This window comes from Mastigoproctus giganteus, chromosome 13 (genome assembly GCF_048544385.1).
Source record: "Mastigoproctus giganteus isolate SK-2022 chromosome 13, ASM4854438v1, whole genome shotgun sequence".
Classification (NCBI taxonomy): Eukaryota; Metazoa; Arthropoda; class Arachnida; order Uropygi; family Thelyphonidae; genus Mastigoproctus; species Mastigoproctus giganteus.
Genome location: NC_143587.1, coordinates 31,430,135 through 31,452,351, shown reverse-complemented (window position 1 = coordinate 31,452,351; position 22,217 = coordinate 31,430,135). Strand labels below are relative to the sequence as shown.

General features: G+C 36.4%; 1 protein-coding gene across 1 annotated transcript in view; it reads left to right on the top strand.

Annotated features, from left to right (window-relative positions):
- ncm (pre-mRNA-splicing factor nucampholin) overlaps positions 1 to 22,217 on the top strand; it is a 178,289-nt gene that overhangs the window by 74,985 nt on the left and 81,087 nt on the right. Inside the window, exons 7-8 of the mRNA XM_090387908.1 lie at positions 5,283 to 5,418; positions 19,177 to 19,280. Coding sequence (XP_090244034.1) covers positions 5,283 to 5,418; positions 19,177 to 19,280 — 240 coding nt within the window. The remainder of the gene's footprint in view (positions 1 to 5,282; positions 5,419 to 19,176; positions 19,281 to 22,217) is intronic.

Genomic DNA, 22,217 nt, shown 5'->3' with positions numbered 1-22,217 from the left:
CCCCCACACTCACCTGATTTATCGAGCCTTGATTTCTTTGTGGGGGCCCCTCAAATCTATCGTGTATGAATCGCCTGTGGAGACGGAAATTGATCTCGTGGCGAGACTTGTCTGCACTGCTGCTACTGTCAAAGAAACTCCAGGTGTGTTCGTCTGTGTCCACCAATCCATGCTGCGTTGGTGTCACACATGCATCACATCTCATGGTGGAACCTTCGAGCATCTGTTGTAACATCATGAAATGCATCCATCTCGTACTCCATTGTTAATATTATGTCAAATAAATGTTTGCCACTAATTACTGTCTTGTATCATTTCTGCTTCTTGTGCCTCTGCTACTACTTTCCCGTGACGTTTCCGGTTATGGGTTCCTATGCGATTCACAGTCCTTTAGATGTTACCTACCTCCCCTAAACGTTTGTACCAATATTTTTGAGACACCCTGTATGTTGTACTATTGTATAATCTTGTCAGTTTATTTCTTACCCTTCTTCTACAAGTACCCTTCCTTTCATTTTTATGGACCTTTATTTATAGTGTTGTATTGATAAGGTGTAGAATAGTATCTTCATGTTGTATCCTACCTTGTCTTAGATGTACTCCTTTAATCTCTGCTGACTCCTGGACTTCTATCTGTGAAGGGCTGTATTGAAGTTTTCACTCATTGTTTTAGTCACAATAAAGATTTCTTCTTCATCTTTATTTGGAACAGGATGCTGATAATCATAACATTTTGTAGAGCAAAACAGAAAACAAAGAAAATACCTGCTTCTGAAGCCCTTAGCTTGTTCATGTGTTGGTTTATCAAAATTCATAATGAGCAACATTTTAGATTTTCAGTCACACACGCTGCAGGCTGCATGAAAACAATCTCTGGTGCACTGACTGTTCATGGAGGGGTGACACAGAAGGTGCGTTGATGAATATAATATATTTATAAAAGATTGGAACATGTGGCATAACACCAGTGTTATGCCATTTTTATAATTGGAAGACATTTTCTTTCCCTCATACACCTGCCATTTTAGCATGGAGATGAAAACTAAAGCAAAATAAACTCAAATTAAATTTAGTAATTGTGGCTAGAGCCATGGTCAGTAAAAGGTTTAGCTATTCCTGCAGTGCAGTAGATCATTTGTGGCAGTAATTATCATTGCTTCATGAAGCACTGGGGTCTCTTATGGCAGGGGGTGGGAGAAGAAGACATAAAACAAGGGTATCCAATTACAGAAGTAAAACTCTAAATTTTGCCAAGTTTTCCTTTTTATTTTTTTAGAAAAGGTTGTGTGTGAGCATGTGTTCTGCTCATTTTATGTGAAAGCTGTTGTTTTAGGAAAGTTATTGAAAGTTGGGAAAAAACATAGTTATTAAAAAGCTGTTTTTAATTTTTTTCAATAAATGTACTACTGTACAAAATGTGACAGTTTTTTTAGTCATATTAATGACATTAACGATAAAAAAAATAATGTTCAGTAACATTGACCAGTGGCCATGTTATAAGCTTCTGATTGTGAGAATTGGCATACACAACTGAAAATTAGTACTTAGATTATATAATTAAAGTAAAAACTACTATCATTATGATTAATATTTCAATGCTGAAAAAACAAAAAGCATTTCATTGATCACAAAAAAAAATTTCAGTATTATTAATATATACTGAGTGATCACTGAATTATGACCACCTACCTAATACTTTATAGGTCCTCCTTTTGCTCTCAGTACAGTAGCTATCCAACTTGGCATTGATTCAACAAGGTGTCGGAAGCGTTTGGGAGGTATGGCCAACCAAGCTGTGTGTAATGCGGTCAGCAATGCAGGTATGGAGGTGATTGGTGTATCCACAAGTGCTCTATGGGATTGATATCGGGGAAGTTCGGAGGTCAGTCGATATGCTGGAAGTCAGAACTGTGTTCCTCAAACCATTCCTGCACAACAAGTGCCTGATGGCTTAGTGCATTGTCAACTTGGAAGACACCATCGCCATTCGGGAAAAAGTGTAACATAGCGGGGCGGACACAGTCAGCAAACAGTTGACGATAGCAGAGACCACTGATACATTGTTCTGTATGCACCAGGGGTCCAAGTTCCTGGCAGTGAAACATGCCTCACACCATACAACTCCCTCCACCGGCCTGCATTTTTGTAACTATGCATGATGGATCAAGAGCCTCATGTTGTTGATGCCAAATCTGTACACGACCATCCACAGTGTGAAGTAAATAACGTGACTCATCCGACCAGCACACCTTCTAACGTCCAACTTGCATGCTCTTTGCACCAGGCGAGTCTTTTACGCCGATGAACTTTGGTTAGCAGAGGATGCCGTAGGGGTCATCTTCTGGTATAGCCCATATGTGTGAGTGTGCGATGCATGGTCATGCCAGATATTGTTCCGGGTTGGCCTATGTTGTATTGGGTAGTCAACTCTTCAACAATGCTGCGCCTGTTCACCTGTATGAGTCGTTGGACCCGGCACTCACCTCCAACATCAACCTTTCGCTGACCTTTGCAGTTTTGTTGTCGGGTCGTTGTTTGACTATTTTGACGCCAGGCCTGGTACACTTTAACTATGGTGGCTCTCGAACATCCCATCAGTTCAGCCGTTTGGGAAATCGAGGTACCAGCTTGTCAAGCACCCACAATCTGTCCTTTTATCAAAGTCCGACAAATCCTTCCTCTTAACCATCACACTCAGAATTTTACTACCTACTGACCCACTGACACCTTACCAATGCTACGTAGGTTAACTAACTCCGCCTCTCGTACCTCACGTGGTCAACGGGTCGCATTCAGTTTTCATAGGGGTGGTCATAATTCAGTGATCACTCTGTATTTTATGACTAACAGAATTTCAACTACCATGAGTAAGTGCTATGACCTTGAACAAATTTTGTTTAAGGCCTAGTGTTTATTAGTTTTAAACAAACAACTTCACCAAATCAAATGGCTTTTTTCTTATTTGCTTAAAATACGTGACCCCACAATGGTGTCTTGTTTCAAATTGTACTGGTCTCTTGTCAGATAGCGACTCTCGATTAGCAATATGGTATAAAGAAGTTAAAACTTTGATTATTTTAATTTAGTAAAAGCTATATGAGCTATGAAACAATTTAGTAGTTGAGGACTAGCTTGTGATTCTATATATTTTTACAGCCAGCAAGTTTCGATTGCCATGTGTGTAACTGAAACGTCTTAATACTTAAGAGTTAATACTAAAAGAAATTTTAATGAGGAATATTCAAAACTGCCAGCACTATTATCATTTTAACCTGGTCTGTTTTTTTACTCCAACTTCATCACTTCTGTTATAGAATTTCATGTTAATGTTGGTTGCTCTAAGAATTTCACTGGATCTGAAACCTTATGCTGATTGTGAAATCACCCTGATTTACACTGATTTAAAAAATGTAGTCAATATTTCATGAGCATGTACTTCTCAGAAATACAAACAAAATAATCTAGTCTATTGCAATCCCTGTAGCAATTAAAGGGCATGTTTTTTTAACTTTCTGAGACAATTAGGTAATACTAAATTTAGGAATTAAAGAACCATTTTGCATTATGACTGAAATAATATGGAATTTTGAATTTAGAATCATTATTAGATTTCATTCTTATTCAGCGGTAAAGAACAGCAGGTATGTGTTCCTATCCTGCCCCAGACGGTAGTATTTATTGTATGGCATATGTCTAGATGTATTCACAGTTTAAAATTTAACTTAATTCACTTTATTTTTGCCTCCAAAAGAAGCAATTTAAGCTATATAAATTATATTTTCCAACTGCTGAATCAAATTTTGTTTTGCAAAATACAGAGTTGTCTTTAATCTCCAAAAAAGCCTAAAGACATTTTTAGATTTGAAGCACAAACTGACAAATAACTGCACAAGCTGCACAAATATGATTTAAAATGTTGTTCTGGCTCCTAATCTCTGTATTTTACACTAGCCATGCATGTGGTAGATATGCTGTGGGTTCTCTGCAGCCAGTCCAATGGGATTGATAATGTTCATTCAGCCATACCATGCACACAAAATAAAATGAGTAGGTAGGGAGGGTGTTCAAATGCCTAGATAATTCATGTGCTTTTATCAAGTGGTATTCAACAGTGCTTGCCTACACATTAAAGCAAACTGCACCTGGAAATGAAATGGACATTGTGCAACAATGTGCGAATTCTCTTTTGATAAAAAATGTAGATTGATGCTAATTACTCATTGACGTGTAAATGTTGACTTGTTAGTCACAGTACATTAACAAGAAAGTCAAGATGATAACACTAAAAGATCTACCAGTAATACTCTAGCAGGTGCCTCCGTAGCCAGGTGGGAAGGAGCAGCAGTGCGTAGCACACGCTTCTTGATTAGACCGGGGTTTCAAGCCCATCATCACCACCAAATATGGAGGATGCGGAAAGGTCAGGGAATGACCACCGCATATCCCGGAGCAATATGGCCTTAGTTGCTAATGCTCCTAAAAAAAAACCAAAACAACAAACAATACTCTAGCTAGGTCTGCTTATTTGTGAAGTGCCTATATGTGGCATGGATATAAATCTGATCTATACAATATAGCCAAATGAAGCTTTTGATTCAGTCTCGTTGTGATCTTATGAGTACTGATGGATGGGTCAGTGGCTGCTGTGTTCAGCCACTGACCCATCCATCAGTATAACTGATTCCAATTGTGCCATCTTGAATGAGGACAAACATAATAATTTTTACCATGTTTGGGAATCCTATGTCCTGAGGTTATGGTAGATAAGAACAAATATACATTATCTGGGATGGTGTGTTTCAGTTGTAATATTTCCTTGAACATTATATGCTCTGCTACATTTTTTTTTTTTTTTTGTTGTTGTTGTTTTAGAAACATTAGAAAGACAACTCATTAACTTTGGGAAAAATGACAGTGGTTTATGCAAGTGTCTCTAATGGAAATAGCATTACAAAAGTTTGAGGCCTAATAACTTGATAAGAGTGCTCTAAATCCAAAAATGCTGCTGGACTTTTTTGTTTATAGTTTCTTGGGGACAGTCTTTACAAAATATTCACCTCCATTTTTGAATCACCCTGTATTAATACAGATTGCTGGAAAAATAAATCACTCCATGCTAAGCAGATTCTAATTTAATTTAATTATAATTTTGTTTCATCATTGTTTGGTTTTCGTAAAAAACTGTGTATAAAAGAATATTTTGTAAAATCTTTTATAGTATGTGCTAAATTATTTATGTCCTGGATTGTGTTTTTTTTTTTTTTTTTTTTTTTTTGTAACAGGCCCATGAATTGGTAGCATTAGAAATTTTAACTCTACTACTTGCAAATCCTACAAATGACTCAGTTGAAGTTTCCATTGGCTTCCTAAAGGAATGTGGAATGAAACTGCTAGAATTATCTCCTCATGGGATGAATTGTAAGTAGATGAAAATGCAAGTTTATTTATTGTTTTAAATGAATAATCAAATGATACAATCATCATAACATACAATCTTGCTTGTATGTTATGAAATATTTATCCTCCTAAAGCATTATTATCTGATTCTAATAGTTAGCTGTTCTTAATTAATTGTATTTTAATGCATGCTGTAAGAATGGGAAAAGAAACCAAATGCACAACATTCTATATAAACTGAATAGTGTTCAGAGGGTTCTATTTTATTAAAAACCCAGACATTTGGTTACAATGTAAAAAGTAGCCTGTCTATAAAGTATTCAAAAGAAATTTTTTAGGGACTAACACATTCGCTGCTTCTGATGCATATAAGCATAAAACAGTACTGTAATTAAGTTGTCAATATATGAGTGGTGTAAAAGTAAAGGCATGTGAAATTAACTGCTAGTTTCTATCAGCACACTGATTGAACTCTTGGGTATTAGCTGCAATGCTTCATTTTTTTATAGCACATTGTTGTTGTTTGTTTTTTTACTTATATTGAGGTTGGTTTATATACATGGAATAAACTTTCAATAGAATTTAGACTTTTGTTCTGATTTACAGCTCAGCCCAAAAGTGAATGCTCCCTTTTAACTATGAGTTCCAGACTTTTACTTTTCAACCATTATTTATGAATTTTTGGAATGTTTTTATATCTCAACATCCAAAAATTACAGCACATTGAATGCACTCACTCAAATATAGGCATAAGTGAACATGTTAAAAATAATTAAAAAAAAAATAAATAATAATAATAAATTTATTTATTTATTTATATATATTTTTTTTAATTATTTGGGTCAGAAAAGTTTACAGAAATGTAAACTTTTCTGACTACAAAAATCTGTTTACAAAAGTTTACAAAAAATTATTTGGGTCAGAAAAGTTTACAATACAAACATTAATTGTATTTAGCAGTTATGGGTTTGAATCCTGGTCTACTCAAAGAGCATGTGCTAGTGCACTCTTTCTCCTGACCACTCAGCTACATCTTGTATTTCCATACCTTCTTGAGAGCCAGTAGAACATTATGTATGTTACTGTAAAAGTTCAAAATCTGGCAGATCCTAGGAGTTACCAATTTTCATTGGTAAAACCCTGAAATTTGGACTTTTATCATTTTTTTTTTTTTTTTTTGGTAAATCCTAGGATTTAACAGTTTCCATCAGTAAAAACGAAAAATATCAACACTTTTCTGACTTTTGCCACTCTGATGTGGTAAATCTTTACATTTGCAAGTTGGTTTTGGCATGATGAAGGTAGTTTGTAAAAAAAAAAAGAATTTAAAAATAAGTCAAGTTATATTTTTAGGAAAGGTTTCTTCTCAAATTCTAGTGTAGAAACATATAAATCATAGAAACATAAACAGGTAGGATTGAATACCTAGGCAGCTTTGTGGGATAGCAGATGTATCACCGTGTGCTCTTGTTTAAAAATCAGAAAAATGAACGAAGCAGAAAATTTCTCAGTTTTCTTGTTTTGCATGTTCAGCCATCTCTTTTCTGATTTTTAAACAGGTAAAGGAGGATATATCTTACCCCTGCAAGATTGTCTGGGTGACATATTCACTACATTCTGAATGTAGTGATATTCCCCTTCCTGCTCTTGTTTAAAAATTGGAAATTAGATGATTGGATAATTTCTTGCTTCATTCACTTCTACAGTTTTTAAACAAGGGCATGAAGGAATATATCAGCTGTCCATGCAAGTTTATCTGGGTAACAAATTCACTGTATTCTGAATGTAATGACTGTCACTCCCTATGCCCTTGTCCTGGTTTAAAATTGTCCTTGTTTAAAAATCAGAAAAGAGAAATTTGGGCAGAATGAGAAGGGAAGCAGTGATAAATTTCTTACTTCATTCATTTTTCTAATTTTTAAACAAGGGCATGGAGGAGATACATTTCCTATCCTTGCAAGGTTGCCTGGATAATATATTTACTATGTTTGAACTGCCTAAATATATAGTACTTCAGTCATAATGGAAAAGAATTCACAAATACAATTATCAGATGGGCTTTGACCAATGCAAACCGTTGAATGATAGAATTTAATGTATCAGAGAGGTAGTAGTGTGAAATGTGTTGATATTTCAGACTTGTACAGTATCATATATATATATAATTATGCATTAACTTTCCCTATTTCCTTGCAGGTTGTTAAAATTTTGGTTGGAAATATACAATAAAGAGTTGATCCCTCCTTTTGTAAACCAATTGCTAACCAATGAAATGTACTAGCATAGCAGATTCAGCCCAGAGGTGGGTGGGTTAGTCATGTCATGTAAACTCACTGCCTAGTACAGTGCCTCACAATTTCAGAATTGAATGAAAACTTACAGAATTGTTGCACTGGGAAGAAAAACAAAAAAACAAAAGTTAACATCAACATTTTTTTGACATTATTTTGAAAGTGATAGAAGCTGCGCATTTAAAAAAAAATTTCAGTTTTTCTGTTGGCTGATTTTGTATTTGCAATAACTCAGAACATACTGTTAAAAGCTCATTTGGATTCTCTTTTTAAGGGCTTTAAAATTAGTTATATTTTAATGTTACAAAAAATATAACTCATTTTAATACAATAACCTTACTTTCATTTGATGTTGGATGCAGTGGAAATTACTTTTACTGTATGTTGCATTATCATGAATATAAGTAGACATTGATTGAAAGTGTGTCAAAAAACTTAGTAGGAAAACTATTACATTATTTAAAATAGCTTCCTCAAAGGCATTATTATGTTTATCCCAGTTGTTAATTCATGTCCATTGAAAGATTTTGATAATTGCAGCAGTATTTCTTTCACGTCATCGTTAACTTTACATTGGATTATTACATTGGCATTCGTGGCTAGCAGACGTGTCTATTGCAGCTCTTCATAGCTACAGCAAAGAAGTATAGATAAGAGGAGATTAGAGCAGGATTAGTGAAGCAGAGCAGGGTTTCAAAGGTTATTTAGTATATTGTAAAGTTTATTTTCATAAGTTGTTTTCCTGTAATAGTTTGATTTTTTTAATATTATAAATATAATTTTTTGAAAGTTTCTTTTATTGATAATTAGTAAATTTTATAATGGTTATAACAAGATCCACCTTGAACACGTCAGAGGGTACCACGACTCATACAGAAATAACCAACACAAATTCCCAAGTGAGTCATGATTTTATCCTTTGCAGAACCTGTGGCATATGTTCCAAGGTTGACCTAGTGGATAATCCTAGCTCACTTGGAAATTCTTTTCTTTGTTACCATTGTAAGGAGTGCACTGATCTTACTTAAGTTAAAATTTGATGCATTGCTAGAACAATTTGAGTCACTGAAAAAACGGGTGCTTGCCCTTGAGAATAATGTATCTGGTAGCTTGTCAGGGACTCTAGCAACTCACCCAGTGATGCACTCCCAATTCAGGCCCCAGAACAGAATAACCAACTGCAAACTACTCTGGTTCAAAAGTACTTAGTTTTATTAGGAGATTCCATTGTCAGGAAAATGGGAAATATTTTTTGTAATAAAGATAGGTGGACTAGAACCAGGGTATACCTGCCAGGAGCAACTATTAAAGATGTCACCAACAGACTGTCAGATTTTAAGGACAGTAAAGAGAATATTATTATTCATGTGGGGACTAATGGCATTAAGCATACATAATCTGACGATTTGTTAGACAAATATAAGACCATGCTGAAATGCCTGAAGTTAGGTCACAATGTCTGTGTGTTTGCAATTCTGCCTAGGCATGACAGGAGAGATTATATATTGAAAGCCTTGTGGATTAACTCAAGACTTGAAGGACTATGCAAGACTTTTGGGGGGAAATTTCTATCAGCTTGGCCCGCACTTGTAAGTAGAAGGAATCTGTTTTGTAGAAATGAGATACATTTAAACAAAGGTGGTGCAAGTTTTTGTCAGTATTATTGAGGATACCTTAAAGGTTTGGGGAAACTGCTAGTTTGGGGGGGGGGGACAAGGATAATATAGATATGCATTTATCTGATAATATTGGTCAAAATAACTTCAAGAGTTCTTGTTTGTTGCCACAGCAGAACATATTAGCAAGATGTTCTGAGAGCAGAAACGTTTTAAATGAGCGGGTAGCTAATGCTAGGAAATTTAGCTTAAATAATTTTTAAGGAGTTTGTCAGGATAGTTAACTATACAAGAACACTAAGTCTTAATTGTTTATACAGTAATGTCAGGTAGTGTTGTCAATAAAATTAGTGAATTCAAACTGCTGGTTAGGACAAGTAACTTCAGGTTGTCACAAACATTCTCTCAGATATGCCACACAAGCCACAAGCTGTACTTGCAACCTGGGAGTCTAAAACACTGATGGAACTGATATTGGGGTGAAATTCAAGTCAAGTGGACCCAATTTCAGCGAAATCCGGACAGTCTGCTTGCACCTTCACGATGGTGGGACTGTTAGTAATCCTGGGTATAACCTCAATGCACAAGCACACTGTGGTTGACCACCCAGGTGCAAACCAACGTAAGCAGGGGTCGAGATGTGCACCCACACCACATGGAGGAATGCCACCTTCTGTGTTGTCAGGCAATACCAAGTGGTAGATGACTCTCATCAACCGGTGCAATACCACCACTTTGCTTATTGGAGGCTTGACGTGGTGGAACCCATGTTTAGTCTCCAGAGCTAGGTTCCGGTCAACCCTTCCCCATTTCTTCCACCATGCAGTATTACTGACGACTTTTGAGGTTATGATGAACATCATGGCGAGATCCAATCTTCCTTACATTTCGAGAGTACAGCTCTAAAACGGTGTTCGCAGGCTGGCCGCTAGTACACTGGACCGAACCTATTGGTAACTCTTTAGGAGGCTTCCAGATCAGCTAGTGTATAATCTTGTTACCTCTACTCTGCCAGAGATGCCTCCGTAGACAGGTGAGCAGGAGAAGCAGTGGGTAGCACCCGCTTCTTGATTAGACCAGGGTTCGAGCCCATGACCACCAAATATGGAGGATGCGGAAAGGTCAGGGAATGACCACCGCATATCCCCGGAGCAATATGGCCTTAGTTGCTAATGTTCCTAAAAACCAAATAACAAACAACTCTGCCAGATAGTGACTGGAGGAAGTCCAAGTAGTGTGTATGCCGGGGAATTGTCAAGGCCACATTATGTCAAGGATCTGGGTATATTCTTACCATGCGTACGCCATATCAAAAAAATTTCATTACTTCATACAGCATGTCCAGGCGCCTCCGTAGCCAGGTGAGAAGGAGCAAAAGTGCGTAGCACACGCTTCTTGATTAGACCGGGGTTCGAGTCCGTCACCACCAAATACGGAGGATGCGGGAAGGTCAGAGATTGACCACCGCATATCCTCGGAGCAATATGGCCTTAGTTGCTAATGCTCCTAAAAACCAAATAACAACAGCAGCATGCCCCCCCCCCCATTTTCTCTTACTATTGAATACACGATTAATTGTCAAACTAATAGAGTAAGCTTATCTGCGAAAAGATCTAAACCTCCCAAACACTTCCTAGTTCATTTCACAAATATACGTGGTCTCAGTTCTGTTCTCAACGATGTCCATTTCCACTTTCAGTCTGCCAAACCCCATGTACTTTTTCTGACAGAATCTCAGTTAATGGTTGATTCAACTACTCATCTCAATTGCCCAAACTATTCACTGTATGGTTCCTTTTGCCTCAAAGGTGGTACTTGTGCATATGTCCGTTCCGATATTCCCTGTCAGAGACTTGGTAATTTGGAATCTCCTCTTTTCCATCTTCTCTGGCTTAAAATCTCTCTACCTCATTGTGTTAAATTCATCTGTTGTCTCTACCGTTCTGCCAACTCCACTAATCAAGTGGAGTGCTTTGACTTCCTCTCTTTGCAACTTGACTTTCTCCAGTCCAACTTTCCCAACAGTGAGGTAATTTTCCTTGGTGACTTTAAAAGTCTACTGTCAATAAATATCTTCTTTTATCTTCTCAACCTCCAACCCAAGCACAGTACTAAGTACTATAGGTTCTAATACCTCTCGTGTTTGGGGTTTTCTTAAAAAAAAAAAAAAGTAACACTGACATAATAGGGTTTGTGGAAACGTGGTGCCACTCAGAGATAGGTAGGGGATGATGAGTTTCAGTATGGTATGTATAATGTATTTAGGAAGGATAGAGAAGGTAGAAGGGGTGGTGGGGTCAATCTTCTTATCAAAAGCAGCATGAGCGCTATGAAAGCCTTCCCGGATTCAGATGTTTTGCATGCTAGTATAGAATCTGTATGGTGTGAGATTGTTGGAAGCAAAGGTATAATGAGAGTGAGAGTAATCTACACCAGGTAATTGTGAAGATTATGATGAGTGTCTCCACATGCAAATTGAATGGGCAAGTAAGCACGAATGTCTTGTTATGGGTGATTTAATTTGCCTCTAATTGATTGGAGCAAATGGGAAGGAAACTCCACGTGGGGGACAAAATTTTTAAATCAACTAGATGATTGCTATTTGTATCAACATATAAGGGAAAGTACTAGGGAAAAGAATGCTCTAGACCTCATCATCACCCATGAACCAGATGAAATAATAGGGCTGACAATACAGGAACCAGTAACAGGAAGTGATCACTGAGTTCTACGGTGGATGATGAAGAAAGAAGTAGCAGCAGTAATTAAAGGAAAAGGAATGGGTTATAATTTCAGAAAGGGAAATTACAGTGGCCTAAGATGCTACATGGCCTCTGTTAACTGGGTAGATATCTCACAGAGAGCGAATAAAATTGACTTATGGTATATACCTTTAAAACATTAATCACAGAAGCCTTGAATGCTTATATACCAATAAAAAAAATGCTCCATGAGGAGGATTCCCAAGTTGGATGAATAATGAAGTTGCTAGATTACTTGAGCAGAAAAAGACAGCATGGAAAAGTTAGAGCAATAAAAAGTACTGAAGCCTATAACAGCTAGAAATTGATCTGTAATAGTGCCACAGAAAAGGTTAGGCTGGCAAAGGCAGATTATGAGAAATCACTGTCAAAGAGAGCAAAGAAAAATGTAATTAATGATGTTGAAATTTCACATGTTCATTTAATGAAAAAACTTTCGAACCTACAGGCTGGTAAGGCTCCTGGGGTTGCTGGCATATACCCTATAGCAGGGATCGGCAACCTTTTTTGAGTGAAGAGCCATTTTTGATATAATTTTAAAAAAGAGAGAGAGAATCCGAAGAGCCACACCTCAGCTCAAGCAGTGGGAAGGTGTTTTATTAAAAATATATATTTTTTGAAATATTATTTATTAATACTGAAAAAAATGTATCAAACATCCAATTAGGTACTAATTAATGTGACTTAATTTTGCTGCTGAACTCCTTGAACAAGTCTCTCAACATCAGGCAAGTAAGCCATAATTTTCATCTTTAAAGATGCTGAGAGGCTCACATTGTTCAGACGGTTTCTTGATTTATTTTTAATACAGTTCATGTTTGAAACTGTTTGCCCACAGAAATACATTGCAAAAAACTGAGAGAAGTCCAAACGCAAATATTTTCAAATTTATGTACTTGTCTGGTAAGCTACTCCATGCATCGAACACAATCTGGTCTTGCTTTTTCAACTCATCTATCTCCATCCCTTTGTGTAGAATTGCAAGGGCTGCCTTTTGCCTTTCCAAATCCTCAATTTCAGTTTTAAGGTATTTTAGTCCTGCATTCCACATGTCCTTGATTTTTAAATCCTCTTAACTCCATTTTAAATTATGCTTCATATGGGCTAAAAGTTAAGAGCTGCAGTTACACGTTCAAAGAGCCACAGGTTGCCGACCCCTGCCCCATAGTGTTCTCCCCAGAAAATTTTGCCAGCTGGGTGGTATTATAAAGTAGCCAGGTGGGAAGTATAAAATACTTCACAATATTATAAAATTTTCTGTTATTTATAAATGTGACTTAAGTGATTCAGAGCAAAAATTAATTGCATAATTTAACATTATATGCTCCTGTTGCATTGATCTCGATTGCATAGTATGTTCGAATTAATATTGATAGAGATCAGTGAGCAGTACCATACGGTACCTTGAGAATCGCTTAAATTTTACCTAGGTGGCCAATTAAATTCACTGGGCAGTGCGCCCATTCAATAGGTCCTGGGGAGAACACTGCCCTATAATCTTAAGGGAAGTGGTGGCAAGTGAGTGCATTGAACTATTGAGGCTAATTATGAGAGCATCACTGGACTTGAGAGTGATTCCTTTGGATTGGAAAAGTGCCAATGTGTCTCCAATACATAAGGGCAGTTCTAAGAGTGAAGTGGGAAATTACCGGCTGGTTGTCTAACTTCAGTATTAGAGAAAATCATGGAGACAATGATCAAGGGTGGAATTCAGGATCATTAAATAGAAATGGAATTCTGAAGGATACCCAGCATGGTTTTGTAAAGAGAAATCCTGTTTAACTAATCTGGTTAGCTATTTTGACAGGGTCACTCAAGAGCTGGACTTTGGGAATAATTTTGACATTGTTTATTTGGATTTCAGCAAAGCATTTGACTTAGTCCCACATGAGTGGTTACTTTATAAGCTGGAACACGTTGGAATCACAGGGAAAATCCTTAGATGGATAGCTGGACAGTTTCAGGGCAGGAGGCAGAGGGTTGTATAAATGGTTATTCCTCAGATTGGGTTGACGTAAGGAGTGGGATTCCCCAAGGATCAGTATTAGGACCAATTTTATTTTTGATTTTCATAAATGACATCGATGAAGGGATAGAGGGTGTGATGTATAAATTTGCAGATAATGTAAAGGTTGGTAGAGTAGTTAATGATCACCACCAAGTACAGCTTCTTCAGTGTGACCTAGATAGACTTCAAGAATGGTCAGAAAAATGGCAGCTATGCTTTAATCCAGCAAAATGTAAGGTATTGCACCCGGGGAACAGTAACCCCAATATAACTTATACACTTGGCGGAGTTAAACTAAAGCCGGTAGTGGAGGAAAGGGATTTGGGTATTACGATGCGGTCAGACATGAAGTTCTCTGAGCATTGTAGACTGGTTGTAAGGAAAGCCCATAGTATCCTATCGATGGTTTATCGAACAGTTGTGAGTAGAAATAAGAACATCATAATCCCTTATATAAGGATATTGTTAGACCACACTTGGAATACTGTGTTCAAGTATGGAGACCACACCTAAAGAAAGACATTGTGCTTCTTGAAAGGGACCAGAGACGGGTAACTTGTCTGGTGAGATCGGCAAAAGGGTGTCCATATGAGGAAAGACTTCAAATATGTGGGGTGCAGGAAAGCTTGGAAACTAGGCACCTTAGAGGAGACTTGATTGAGGTGTTTAAGGCCCTGAGAGGCATAAGCGAAATGAATGAGGACGAAATTTTCGCCGTTATAAATGATTCTAGAACAAGGGGCCATAATTTCAAGTTACGTGGGAAGTGTTTAGACAGGATTGCAGGAAGTTTTATTTTAGCCAGCAAGTTATAAATTACTAGAATAAATTACCAACATGGGTGATAGAGGCTGACAGTTTGGGGAAATTCAAAGGTCAGCTGGATAATTACCTATGGAAGGAGGGAAATGCATAGGTTTTTTTTCTTTTTCTCTTATTATTTTGTTTTTATTATTATTATTTTATTTTTATTATTATTATTGTAATTAATTTATTTTTTGTTATCTTATTTTATTTTATTATTATTTTTTTTTGGCTGGTGTAGCATAAGCCATAGGCTTCATTGCACCATGTGGCCATTGATAATACTAATAATAAATTAATTTGAATTTTGAGAAGCTTAGTTATCAGCTTTTCAAAAAAGAAAGGATCATCCTAACCCTTTAAGTCAGTGTCCTTCTGAACTTATTTTTGATGGCCTTGTAGTTTCACGGAGAGAGGCTGCTCATGACAAACTTTGAATACAGCATATATTATCGATTACTTGTCTGTTGTGTTTCACAATCTGGACTAGTGATTGATCATCCTTGTTGTTGAATATGCATTGTCAGCTGCTGTTACCTTTTTTTGATGTCAACCTTCTTGTCACCTTTTTTCTTCTGCTCACAATGACGTCAACTTCGGGAGAATTTCTCACGAGACATTACTTAGTTCATGGATGCTCCTGCTGACCGGGCTCCGAGAATTACCCTGTTTAAAAAATTGCTGTTTGTTCATGCTGCCATTTTAACTTGTAACACCACTCTTGCAGTGCAGCTGCCTTATATATCCACAACAAGGGGACTGCTTGGAGGTGGCAGTGATCACAGTGTGTTGAAGTGGGATTTACTCACGGAGGTAACTACCATCAGAGGTAAAGGGAAGGGTTTTTGTTTTCGTAAAGGCGACTATGATGGTCTGAGACAGTATTTAAATTCTATACAGTGGGACCAACTGATGATGTTACCAACAGCAAACTCAAAATGGGAAGCATTCAAGGAACTAATCTTGGTGGCTACCAGGCTTTACATACCAACTAAGAAATATTGTTCAAGGTTTAGGCCTAAATGGTTGTCAGATGGACTAATGAGACATGTGGCAGAGAAGAAAAATGCATGGGATACATACAAATTAATGGGTGACATGGACGCCTATGATAGGTATAAGTTGGTCTGTAACCAAGTCACAAAGGAGATTAGGCAGGCAAAGGCAGACTACGAAAAATCCTTGGCAAAGGATGCAAAGAAAAACAGAAAGGAGTTCTTTACATACTTGAACTCGAGAAGGAAAGGGATGAATCAGATTGGTCCACTGGATATTGATGGTTCAACAGTTGAGGATCCTGCTCAGGTGGCTAACAATCTAAACGAGTATTTTGCATCTACATTCACGCGAGGAGTTATTCAGGAAGGAGAATGATGTAGGTAAAGTAAACATTGGCAGTGAGCTGGATGATTTTGTAATAACTGAGAGGAAAGTGGAGGAGAGATTGTTGAGGATAAACATAAAAAAGGCACCTGGGGTGGATGGGATCTATCCAGTTATATTAAAGGAGGCAGCAAAGGAAGTATGCAAACCCCTAGCCATAATTATGAGAGCTTCTTTGGACTCAGGGGAGGTACCCATAGACTGGAGATTTGCAAATGTAACCCCAATTCACAAAGGAGGATCAAAGGCTGACACAAGTAATTATAGACCTGTTAGTTTAACTTCTGTTCCAGGTAAATTAATGGAGGCACTGGTTAAAGAAGCACTGCAGGATCATCTAGACAAGAATTCAGTTATAGCTCAGACGCAGCATGGTTTTGTTAAGGGCAGGTCTTGCCTGACCAATTTGATTGGATACTATGATGTAGTCACAAAAGAACTGGATGCAGGGAATAACTTTGATATTATATATTTGGATCTTAGGAAGGCTTTTGATACTGTTGCACATGGAAGACTGCTGCACAAATTGGAGCAGTGTGGCATTGGAGGCAAATTGCTGCTATGGATAAGGGGATGGTTGAGTGGCAGAAGACAGAGAGTGGTAATCAATGGACACTGCTCAACGTGGACTAATGTTATTAGTGGAGTCCCTCAGGGCTCAGTGTTGGGTCCATTATTGTTTTCTGTATTTATAAATGATATTGATGATGGTATATCGGGATTAATGTCCAAGTTTGCAGACGATACAAAGGTTGGCAGGGTTGTCAAGGACACTACTGACACTATGCTGCTGCAACAGGATCTGGAAAGGTTGAGCAGATGGGCTGAGAGGTGGCAAATGAAGTTTAACATTGACAAATGTAAAGTACTACACATGGGAAACAGCAACCCCAGAGCAACGTATCAACTCTGTGGTACAACACTGACAGTGGTAGAGAATGAAAGGGACTTGGGGGTGGTTGTGCAGGCAGATATGAAGTTCTCTGAGCAGTGCAGACGGGCTGCAAGAGTAGCTCATGGAGTATTGTCAATGATATACAGGAATTTTTCCAGCAGGGATAAGGAGGTGATTATTCCCTTGTATAAGGCAATGGTTAGGCCACATCTTGAGTACTGTATACAGGTCTGGAGGCCTCATTTCAAGAAGGATGTAGAGCTGCTGGAACGGGTACAGAGAAGGGCAACAAGATTAGTAAATGGAACAAAGGGTTGCTCTTACGAAGAAAGGCTTAAGTTTTGCAAATTACAGAGTCTGGAGACTAGGCACCGGCGAGGTGATCTGATAGAGGTGTATAAGGCTTTGAATGGTTTGAGCATGCTCAATGCCAATGGGATTCTTCATCTTTCTCAGAATAATCACCTCAGAGGGCATAAATTCAAATTGAGGAAGGACGGATGTCGGATAGATGTGCGGAAATTTGCCTTTGGCCAGCGGGTGGTTGGTTGGTGGAACCGACTTCCATCACTTGTTGTTGAAGTTGATAGCCTAAACAAATTTAAAGCTCAACTGGACAGGTATTTCGAACGAACGGAGGGGTGAAATGGGAGAGGGGTTTTTTTTTTTTTTTTTTTTGGCTGATGCTGAATAAGCTTGCTTTCTTGCATCATATGCCTCTACTAATGCTAATGCTATTTTCTGTCAGTTGGTCATGTATGCAGGGGACCTTCCTGTTTTTGCAAACATATCCCTTTATCTGTGTTTCCATTATTTCCTATACTAGCTATATTTCTAAATGCATTTTATTGTCTTTTATGATGTTTTTAGTATTGCAGATTCATCATGTGTCTCTCACATTTGGAGAGATTTAGGTTCAAATTGCATGGAGACTGAAGAATTCTTAAAGGTTTCTTCAGTTGATGCTCCATGAGTTATTCTAAGTTTTTCAGCCCACACAACATGCAAATTGACCTGACCACACTTTTAGAGACATAATATACAATATAAACCATATGAACTCGTACATATCACAAAATAGTCAATGCACCAAGAAGTGCACAGAACTAACAAACCACATTTTGATGTCATCATAATATATAACAAACAGTGGTAAAGGTTTCAGTGCTAGATCTTATGGTACTTCATGCTCAGTAGAAAATAACAAGATGTAACACCTGTATAATTTATATTTAGTTAAAGCATTTGCCAAAATTAAAACCTTGGTGAGGTCACTATAAATGTTTTCAAAATGATACCCATTATCCTTGTAAATTATTGGAAGGTATATCAATGCTATGGTGTTCAGAAAACATTCCAAGTGCTTTCTACAGATGTTACAGAGCACTAAACATTGGGATATAAAGGCACAAATAGTTATAACACATTCATAGCTATTGTCTTAATATTTGTCTTTGTCACAGCAGCACAGCCCACTTATCACTCAAGCCAATCAGACATGTGTTAATGCATTTAATTAATTATTATTTTATTAAATTTTTGGTTTAATGCATGAAGTTTTATTTTATTTAATATTATTTTATGTTACTTTATTTTGTTTATACATTTTGTAGTATATTTGGTAGCATCAGTTTTTGCATATGTGTTAAATGTAAATAAATATTAAATAAATATTGTTGTGTAGTAGGTTCTCAATCACTCATATGCAATCTCTGTCTCCCTCCCTCCCTGATATTCTTGGAGATATTTGAGAACTTCGGCATCTTCAAGGATGTGTATATGTAAAAGTAACCTCCATCCTCACTTGCTCTCTGTCTGCCTGTTCTCTCTCTCTCTCTCTCTCTCTCTCTCTCGCTCTCGCTCTGCTTTCACTGCCAGTTCAGTGTCACAAGTCTACAAATGCCTTTTTCATATTAACATAGTAATTTTTTATAAATTTTTTATAGATAATTAATTCCATAATTAAATACATCTAAAATTTGGATAATTGAGCTATTCTTATTTTTCCTTCTATTATTAGGTATTTTTGAGACATTGCGTACAATCTTACATGAAGGACAACTGGACAAAAGGGTTCAGTATATGATTGAAGTAATATTTGCTATAAGGAAAGATGGTTTTAAGGTAAGATTTGAATTTTAATTTTTGGGGTGTTTTGTTTTGACTTATGAGGCTTTTGGCTTAAGTTGTTATAAAATACATAAAAAATATATATAGAGAGAAAAGAATTAGAATTATATAGGTGACAAAAGTGTTTAATATATTATGAAGTAATATTTGCTATAAGGAAAGATGGTTTTAAGGTAAGATTTGAATTTTAATTTTTGGGGTGTTTTGTTTTGACTTATGAGGCTTTTGGCTTAAGTTGTTATAAAATACATAAAAAATATATATAGAGAGAAAAGAATTAGAATTATATAGGTGACAAAAGTGTTTAATATATTATGAAGTAATATTTGCTATAAGGAAAGATGGTTTTAAGGTAAGATTTGAATTTTAATTTTTGGGGTGTTTGTTTTGACTTATGAGGCTTTTGGCTTAAGTTGTTATAAAATACATAAAAAATATATATAGAGAGAAAAGAATTAGAATTATATAGGTGACAAAAGTGTTTAATATATTATGAAGTAATATTTGCTATAAGGAAAGATGGTTTTAAGGTAAGATTTGAATTTTAATTTTTGGGGTGTTTTGTTTTGACTTATGAGGCTTTTGGCTTAAGTTGTTATAAAATACATAAAAAATATATATAGAGAGAAAAGAATTAGAATTATATAGGTGACAAAAGTGTTTAATATATTATGAAGTAATATTTGCTATAAGGAAAGATGGTTTTAAGGTAAGATTTGAATTTTAATTTTTGGGGTGTTTTGTTTTGACTTATGAGGCTTTTGGCTTAAGTTGTTATAAAATACATAAAAAATATATATAGAGAGAAAAGAATTAGAATTATATAGGTGACAAAAGTGTTTAATATATTATGAAGTAATATTTGCTATAAGGAAAGATGGTTTTAAGGTAAGATTTGAATTTTAATTTTTGGGGTGTTTGTTTTGACTTATGAGGCTTTTGGCTTAAGTTGTTATAAAATACATAAAAAATATATATAGAGAGAAAAGAATTAGAATTATATTGGTGACAAAAGTGTTTAATATATTATGAAGTAATATTTGCTATAAAGAAAGATTCTAAGGTAAGGTTTGAATTTTCTGAATTATAACTTAATTTTTAGTACAGATGTATGTAACCGATGAGACCACTCTCCGCAGCTCATCAACATAAGCTTTAAAGTTGTCATGAAATAGATGAAAAATAAATACATAAAAAAAAAAGATAATAAAATTACTTAGATGATAGATCTGCCTAGTAGATACTGTACATCATCTTTTTAAATGGGGATGGGGGATTATTCCATTTTGCTTCTTCTTCCATCATGAATTGTTATAAGTAAATTTTGTTAAAATTTTCTGGCTGATTTGAAAGAAGGAAATTTTTCAAAGTTGCTTTCATTAAAAGCTGGATTTTTTTATAGTGTAAACAGTTGTATTGATGCAATCATACTTCAGATATTTGAAACACATCCTTATTTTCATAATGCAGATAATGTAAATGTGTGTATAAAAACACATTAACTTTGTACGCGACTTGAAAAATCTCTTTATTATAATTTGGAAAATTTCAGTTACAATACAGTAGACCGTCGAAATAACGACACCCCAAATAATGGAACATTTGAGCTAATGGCACATTGAGATCGGATGTTTACATACAGTGCAGATGTCTTGCAGTGCCGAAAAAAGAAAATAGCAAGTCCCATGATTACTATATTTGTTTACGTTTGCCATTTTGAAAGTGAATTCTTTACTGATATTATGAATTATACCACTGTTTTACATTTATTTTAAATTAAAAACCCCTCACTGTGGCTCCTGAAGCTAATAAACCTCATACAGAGAAGAAAAGAAGAACAACATTAAAGCTTAGTGACAAACTTGATATAATCCAAACTATTACACTAGGATTACCCTGAAAGTTAATTCATATATCCATGTGTATTGTGTCTGTAAATTGTGTGTGTTCTCTGATCGATTTGTCTGTTTTGCTGGACAAAAAACTCTAGTTTCTGAGAAAAAACGTTGCTATCTATGCTATCTTGAGACTGACTAACTCAGCCACGGAGTGAAAAAAGTCCATAAAAGTTCCTCACTTCATCGATGGGTTTCGAACCCGGGGCTTTTCTACCCAGTGTGGGGAGTACGGTGACAATACCACTGTGCTACCTGTGCAGACTAAACTTGATATAATAAATAAAATAGAATGGGGTGTAAGTAGGAGTGTATTAATGGCAAAATATAACATTGGATTGTCAACATGTTTATGTTTTTCTATGTGCAGTTAATAAAATTGCATTCTTAATCTCTATTTCTTATTTAGCCTCATTATTTCTATATTAAATACAGTAAACCCCGCTATTCGCGGGGTTTACGTTCCTGAGGAAAACGCGAATACTGAGTTATGGCTCCCATAGTAATAAAGGGGTTCCGTTCCAAAGTAAGAAATATACAGGGTGTTTCAGTTAAATGTTTCAGAACTTCTAAGAGGGGTAGGGTACATCCTGACAACTCGAAATCATATAGCAATGTGGGGTCGGAAATGCTTTCCTGAAGCGGTGTTGTACACAGAAGCACCATAAAGAAAAGAGACCGTAAGTGAGAAATCGTTTTAATAATACATGAAAAGAAGCAAAAGGTACATGGATTAAAGTAAGTGTTCGAAGTTTCTTCCACGGGCTACAATGCACGCCTCACATCTCCGACGCATGGACATCCGAACATTCTGGAATACTCCAGGCGAATTTCGAATTTCTTCGGCAGCTACTGCGATTCTTGCAACCAGCTCCTCACCATTGTCAACAGGGGTGTCATAAACTAGCGATTTCATATGACCCCAGAAATAAAAATCAAGACATGATAGGTCGGGTGACTGAGCAGGCCAATGCACGGGACCACCACGTCCGATCCACTGTTGACCAAATGTGACATCCAGGTAGTTACGAACATC